Source organism: Salmo trutta, chromosome 7 (assembly GCF_901001165.1).
Source record: "Salmo trutta chromosome 7, fSalTru1.1, whole genome shotgun sequence".
Lineage (NCBI taxonomy): Eukaryota > Metazoa > Chordata > Actinopteri > Salmoniformes > Salmonidae > Salmo > Salmo trutta.
In genome coordinates, this window is record NC_042963.1 from 34,427,204 (window position 1) to 34,434,743 (window position 7,540).

A 7,540-nucleotide genomic window follows, 5' to 3' on the forward strand; every position below is an offset into this window, starting at 1 on the left:
AGCTGAACGGGGCAAAGTACAGAACGGACCTCAGACTGGGGCGAAGTTCCACCTTCCAACAGGACAATGACCCTAAACACACAGCCAAGACAACGCAGGAGTGGCTTTGGGACAAGTCTTTGAATGTCCTTGAGTGGCCCAGCCAGAGCCCGGACTTGAACCCGATCGAACATCTCTGGAGAGACCTGAAAATAGCTGTGCAGCGACGCTCCCCATCCAACCTGACAGAGCTTGAGAGGATGTGCAGAGAAGAATGGGAGAAACTCCCCAAATACAGGTGTGCCAAGCTTGTCGCGTCATACCCAAGAAGACTCGAGGCTGTAATCACTGCCAAAGGTGCATCAACAAAGTACTGAGTAAATGGTCTGAATACTTATGTAAATGTAATATTTTCGGGGTTTTTTTTATACATTTTTGCAAACATTTAAAATTAAAACGTTTTTGCTTTTGCTCATGGGGTATTGTGTGTAGATTGATGAGGGAAAAAAACAGCTGAATCAATTTTAGAATAAGGCTGTAACATTACAGACTGTGGAAAAAGTCAAGGGGTCTGAATACTTTCCAAATGCGCTGTATCTGAACATCAATGACAGTAGATCCACCAGGCCAGTTCTGCTACTCTGTGTTTTGATATGCAATATTTTCCCTCTTCCCTGTCTGGCCATAGAGAAGAGAGCAGCCAGTGTGTGTGCCTACTCCAGACCCAGCTCTGGCCAGCGCCTAGCTAGCAGCCTCTCCAGTTCCCGTCCCTCCAGCCGACCGGTCACTGCCAGGCCCCTCTCAGCAGCTGGCTCCAGACCCCTCTCTGGGTTGCGACCCTTATCAGCGGCTGGGTACAGAGCCCTCTCCCCTCCCGGGTCCAGATCTGGTTCTGCTGATGCAGATCCAGTCTCTGTGGACCCAGACGCTAGCATTCTGACACACGGTGAGACACTGTATTGGTGTCCTTGGCACTGAAAGCCCTACCATCTCCACATATAAAGTTTCCGTTTAAGTCCATGAATAGGTCCATATAATGAATCAGGCTTATTGTTTTGTATCCTTTTTGTGTTAATTAGCAGTTTCTGATTTATTTTTTACTTATTTTGAAAAAGTACCATTCACCTGTATAACTATTCAACACTGCCACCATGAGGACATCTTGTAACAGTGTCTGAAGATTCATTATGTATTTTTAAATCAGAGATCTTTGATTTTCCAACCCCAGAATACAGGCATACTATGCCTTATACCTTTAGCAATTTTTCTAAATTCCTATATTGTGACAATCTCATCCCTGATTAGCTATCCTCCATAGTAATGAAATTGTTTTGTTTCTCTCCAGGTGCAGGGAAGGTCTTGTTCTGTGGGAGCCCTGTCCAGGCCCTCAGAGCCAGGCGACAGAAGATGAGGGTTTGTTGACCCATCATTAGCATAAACCTTATTAACTGCAGCATCTCAATCCTTATTTGACAAACTTGAGTCCTCTCTGGCACATTGACCACAGCAGAGATGTGACACAGTTTTCCAGCGTCAGGGGAAAGTGGCCCAGAGTGAAGGGGAGTAGTTATGTGTTGGGGAAAGGGGATATGTAGTCAGTTGCACAACTGAATGCATTCAACCGAAATGTGTCTTTCCCATTTAACCCAACCCCTCTGAATCAGAGAAGTGCTGGGAGCTGCCTTAATCGACCTCCGCGTCACCCGAGGAGCAGTTGTTGTTGGGGTTAACTACCTTGTGTCGTGGAATATTCTAATCAAGTGAAAGAGACTTTGTCATTTCTTCAAACAATTATCTTTATTCAATATCGATTAATTATTGCAATAATGAGGCTGGTTGACCCAAAACCCTTGAGTGTTGGACCGAGTAACCTAACCCTTACACAAATGCAGAGTTCTTTATATAGCTGACTTTATATAGCTGACACTAAAAATGCTTAGTCGTGGTTGGTCCCCCCCCCCCCCCCCAGTGAGGGATTGTTCTACTCCTAAGCTATCTCTAGTAAAACACATTCTTGTCTATGTAATGCAGTTTTTAACTCGTTTGTCAGCTCAAGCCATCTCTGGTGACCATACGCCCAAATTAGCTGCATGGAACTAGAGTGGAGACCATAAAAACACAGCATTAGCAGGACAGAAATGTCATACTATTAGTTCAATATTAATTGTTAACCATTAATATCAAATAAATCAAGTAAATACGTACTTTTTCTCTCACACTTGATCAAGGGTAGAATGGCACTGTCCCAACGCTGTCTTTAACCACTAGGCTACCTGCGGTTACCCCTCTTTGTGACAGGCCATTATGACTGGGTGACGTGACATCTCCCCGTCTCTCTAATGTGATGTCAGGATGAACAGAAGGAGATCATTATCAGGGAGAGGAGGGGAGGGTGAGAGGGATGCAGCTGTTGCCACGGTGACATGACAGATGGAGCACTGCCAATGCCAGGCGATCTGTCACCCTGCCATCCGTCACTCACTCTCAAACTGCTGTCACACTCTTCTCTCTCTTGAGCTGTCATTGTCTCTCTTTAATCTTTATCCCTAATTTCTCTTTCAGATCTTCTCTGTATTTTGTCTCCCTCTGTATCATTTTTCTATCTCTCCATCCCTCTTACTATTCCTGTCCCTCTATCCAAATCAAATCAAATTCAAATGTATTTGTCACATACACATGGTTAGCAGATGTTAATGCAAGTGTAGCGAAATGCTTGTGCTCCTAGTTCCGACCATGCAGTAATATCTAACAAGTAATCTAACCTAACAATTTCACAACAACTACCTCATACACACAAGTGTAAAGGAATGAATACGAATATGTTCATAAAGATATATAAATGAGTGATGCCCAAACGGCATAGGCAAGATGTAATAGATGGTATAGAGTACAGTATATATATATGAGATGAGTAATGTAGGGTATGTAAACATTATATAAAGTGGCATTGTTTAAAGTGGCTAGTAATACATTACATCAAGATGGCAAGATGCAGTAGATGGTATAGAGTACAGTATATACATATGAGATGAGTAATGTAGGGTATGTAAGCATTATATAAAGTGGCTAGTGATAAATTGATTACATCAATCTTTTCATTATTAAAGTGGCTAGAGATGAGTCAGTATGTTGGCAGCAGCCACTCAATGTTAGTGATGGCTGTTTAACAGTCTGATGGCCTTGAGATAGAAGCTGTTTTTCAGTCTTTCGGTCCCTGCTTTGATGCACCTGTACTGACCTCACCTTCTGGATGATAGCGGGGTGAACAGGCAGTGGCTCGGGTGGTTGTTGTCCTTGATGATCTTTTTGGCCTTCCTGTGACATCCGGAGGTGTAGGTGTCCTGGAGGGCAGGTAGTTTGCCCCCGGTGATGCGTTGTGCAGACCTCACTACCCTCTGGAGAGCCTTACGGTTATGGTCGGAGCAGCTGCCGTACCAGGCGGTGATACAGCCCGACAGGATGCTCTCGATTGTGCATCTGTAAAAGTTTGTGAATGATTTTGGTGACTAGCCGAATTTCTTCAGCCTCCTGAGGTTGAAGAGGCGCTGCTGCGCACCCTTGTTGGGGACCCAGTGTTGAGGATCAGCGGGGTGGAGATGTTGTTACCTACCCTCACCACCTGGGGGCGGTCCGTCAGGAAGTCCCTCTATTAGTCTCTGACTCCCTCCGTCTCTCTATCCCTCTTCTATTGCGAACCTCATCCATCTTTCTCTCTCACTGAGGGGATTTTATTAAGCAAGCCAGGGTTGACCCAGGCTATGGCCAGTCACGTGATCGGGCAAAGCCGGTGAGGGAGGCACGCCCTGCGGAAATCGAACAGTTATCTCTGTCATTTGGTCAACAAGGTAGCATCCCACTGGGTACAGACGTCTGTTCAACGTCTAGTTTTGATTTATATTTGGTTGAGTTGTCAACTAACATGAATTCAAGGGAAAATCAACAAAATAATTCACTATGTCATTGGATTTAGGTTAAAAGTTCTCTGAAAAAAAGACAAAATTCCCTTACGTTGATGACTTTTTGCAAATCCAATCAGTTTTCCATGTTGATTCAACGTCAACACATTGTATTTTTTGGTTAAATGATATGGAAACAACATTAATTCAACCAGGTTTAGCCCAGAAACATACAGTATAAAATATATGTTAGAATTTTCTAACTAGTTTTCATTGGGAATGCAGATAATACATTTTCATGAAAAGCAATAACTTTTGAATGTGAAAACACAGAATGCTACTGATTACTCCACATGCTTAAACTACGTCAATTTTGTTTTGAGCTGACTTCGCCGCCGGCCATAACGGGGCACCTGGCTCATGCCCGGAAGGCAGCCTGGTTCAAAAATGAATGCAATCACTTTTCAACCGGTGCAAAGTCCACCTACCTAGGCGCCCGGGCCAGCTTAATCAAATTCCCTTACTGCCTCCTTATGCAGAATGCAGCCCCCTCCCCTGTGTCCACTCCTAGCACCCCGCCCCTCCATGTTCCGGAGCACACCTATGACCTTGAGGAGCAAGAAGGATGCCAGCGCAGTGATGTGTTCTCTGAGCTCAGGGCCTGGAGGGAACAGCATAACAAGTACTGACCACCTAATCCACCTACTCACTCACTCACTCACTCACTTACTCTCTCACTGTCTGTGTGAGAGATTACTGAACCGACTTTTCACTGTTTTCTGTTGCTTTGTGTTCCAGACGTCTATTAGCCATGGAGAGGGATGGGCCTCAGATACTGACCATCCTCAATGGAGATGAAGAGGAGGATGATGAAGATGATGAAAGTCTCAGCATTTTCAGTGGCAAGGAGGAAGAAGAGGAGGGGAAAAAAGATAGTGCTGGTTTGAGTCACTGGTTAAACACTAACTCGACAGACTCGTCTTCCCAGTCTCCCTCTCCAGGCGAGTCTCTCTCATCTCTGGTTAAGAAGGCCATCAAACATGCCAAACCTACTCAGTATATGAAATATAAAACCAAGAAACCTAAATATAAATCCAGCGATTTGAACACAGAATAACTTGAGATCACACTACCACAACACAGTCTGAAATGTTCTCTAATAAACTATGTTAAATTTCTAGATGTGTTTCAGAGAGAAGCCAAATCCCCTGAAGTGGCCCGGCTCTCCCTGTCCCCTGACTGCACTCTGTCGCCCTCTCCCCCTCAAAGTGCCACATCAGCCCCTGGTAGCCGGAGGCTGTCAGTGCTGCGAGCACACAGACTGAGGCTCAGTGGTGGGGTGGCTGGGGCTGCTGTAAGGCCTGCTGAAGACCATACAGACTCAGAGACGATCACAGGAGTCCCCATCTTGGAGAACCAGGGGCTCCAGGAGGCTGTGAGGCCCAAAGTTCCTCTGCTGCCCAAGGCTACTTACCACATGCCCCACAGGCCAGCCTCCAGTGGCCCACTGGTCAGAGGGCTCAGGTCACCAACAGGTGGGGCTTCTGTGCAGTCTGTCAACGGTCTTCAACCAATTGTCTTGTGCAGACCACCAGGGAGGCTGGCCATTATGCGTCTTCACGCGGCCAAGGCAGCTCTGCAGAAAACGCCACAGCGCCTCACACTCCAGCCCAGCAGGGGGAACTCTCATTTAGACTAGGCCACACACTGTGTGGGATTGTTTTCTGAGAGGGGAACACTCAAAACAGGAGCTGAGGCAGAGATGGAACGGAAGCAGATGGAGATTGTCCTCCAGATCCCCGCTCTTCTGAGCTGAGCTATCTTGTGATGTGAAGACTTCCTTAGAGTGCAGTGACAAGTCTCCCTCTATGTTATGTTTAGGAAAGAGGACCCTGGGGGCTGGATTACATCTAACTGTCACCTGGAGAATGGAACATAAAAGCTGTGGAATCCAAGTGTGAACTTGCTATCTCAGTTTTCTGACTTCCTCTGATGGACAGTTAGAGAATCACCTGCATCCCTCTGCTCTCTCAGCTCAGCACAGTACAGTACTGACAATGACTCTGATACTGAGCTCACATTGGCTTTACTAAGGACAACAGCTCTATTTGAAAAGGTTTATAGTTTGGTCGAAGATATATTTCTTGGAATGCCTTTACATTGAATTAGTATGCTTTTCACAATGCTGAATTGTTGTGGGACTGAAGTGTGTTTCACATTCATGTCTCATATCTGTGTTTTTCAGTTTGAATTACATTTTGTACTGTTTTTAATCGCTCAAGTACTACCTTATCCACACCTTAAATAAAAACATAGCTTGATCAACTAATCTTTCGTTTAATGGAACAATTTGATCTTGACTAGCTTAGTAAGATCAAATGTCTTAGTTGTTAAATCACATCTCTAGAGTTTGAATCTATCCAGGTTTGTTAAGATATAAAGAAAGCGGGTAGAGTCCAATCAAGGATTATTCTGCAATGGAAGAAATGTATCATCTTTCATTTCACTTTCCCCAACTTTGTGGTGGTGTGGCAATATTATGCCACTTGGGGGCACCATATAACACTACTGCCCCTACCGTATTGTCAAGACTGCCTCCATGAAACTATTCAAGACCCACATTCTACTCTCTGCTTTGGGCCGGATCAAAGAGAGAGTATAACAGCAAAAGCAATTAAGACATCACTAAATGAAATAGTGTGTGCGTGTGTAAATATAACTGTGTCTGAGTGCTTTAGGACAATACTAACGCTGCTGGAGTTTTTTCCAAATATTTGGGAAAACTGGAAAAGTTAGTTGGCCAGTGTCCCTGCTTCGAGAAATGTCCTGAGCTGCTGGAAAAGGGCCAGTGCTATTGTGAAGCTTACAGTGGAAAGATCAGGACCAGAGAGGGGAAAACTGATCCTAAATCAGTTCCTACGGGTAGATACTAATACGAGTACTGTTTGTTTTGACTGGAGAAGCTGTGTGACACCCTCCTCACGTGGCATCCATTGTCGACAACAGGTGCAGGGCCGTAACCAAGGTTTGAGTTTTAATGAGGTCTGGAAGGGGATGGGGGAGGATTTTTTAAGTTGAAGCTCATTTACTGCATTTCTATACAATTAAAAAACTTTAAAATGGTATTTAGAGAACAGCAAAAACAAGAAAAAATTACCCCAGACATTATCACCTTGGCTGCTGTAGGCTTATTCACCTCAGTCGATCTACAAACACATAGCCGATTAGCTATACAATTGTAATGTTATACCTCTGAAAGGGGGGAAATATGATAAATTATTCACACTGACATGTAGCATCAGCATTGAAACTAAAATGTATTACATTTTTAGAACTGCATTTTAATGTAGGCCTATAGGGAAGATAGGCCATGTTTATTTTTTATTTTTATTTCACCTTTATTTAACCAGGTAGGCTAGTTGAGAACAAGTTCTAATTTACAACTGCGACCTGGCCAAGATAAAGAAAAGCAGTTCGACACGTACAACAACAGAGAGTTACACATGGAATAAACATACATACAGTTAATAATACAGTAGGAAAAAAAGTGTGCAAATGAGGTAGGATAAGGGAGGTAAGGCAATAAATAGGCCATAGTGGTGAGGTAATTACGATATAGCAATTAAACACTGGGGTGATAGATGTGCAAAAGATGAATGTGCAAG

At 44.2% G+C, this 7,540-nt stretch overlaps 1 protein-coding gene across 2 annotated transcripts in view; it reads left to right on the forward strand.

The window, feature by feature from the left end:
* The window catches only part of lrrc56 (leucine rich repeat containing 56), a 43,691-nt gene extending 37,487 nt beyond the window's left edge, over positions 1-6,204 (forward strand). For both annotated transcript variants that reach the window (XM_029758680.1, XM_029758681.1), the window contains 5 exons: positions 668-925; positions 1,325-1,392; positions 4,415-4,557; positions 4,674-4,876; positions 5,057-6,204. In XM_029758680.1, the coding sequence (XP_029614540.1) occupies positions 668-925; positions 1,325-1,392; positions 4,415-4,557; positions 4,674-4,876; positions 5,057-5,574 (1,190 nt within the window). In that variant the 3' untranslated portion in view covers positions 5,575-6,204. The remainder of the gene's footprint in view (positions 1-667; positions 926-1,324; positions 1,393-4,414; positions 4,558-4,673; positions 4,877-5,056) is intronic.
* The last annotated feature ends 1,336 nt before the right edge of the window (positions 6,205-7,540 follow it).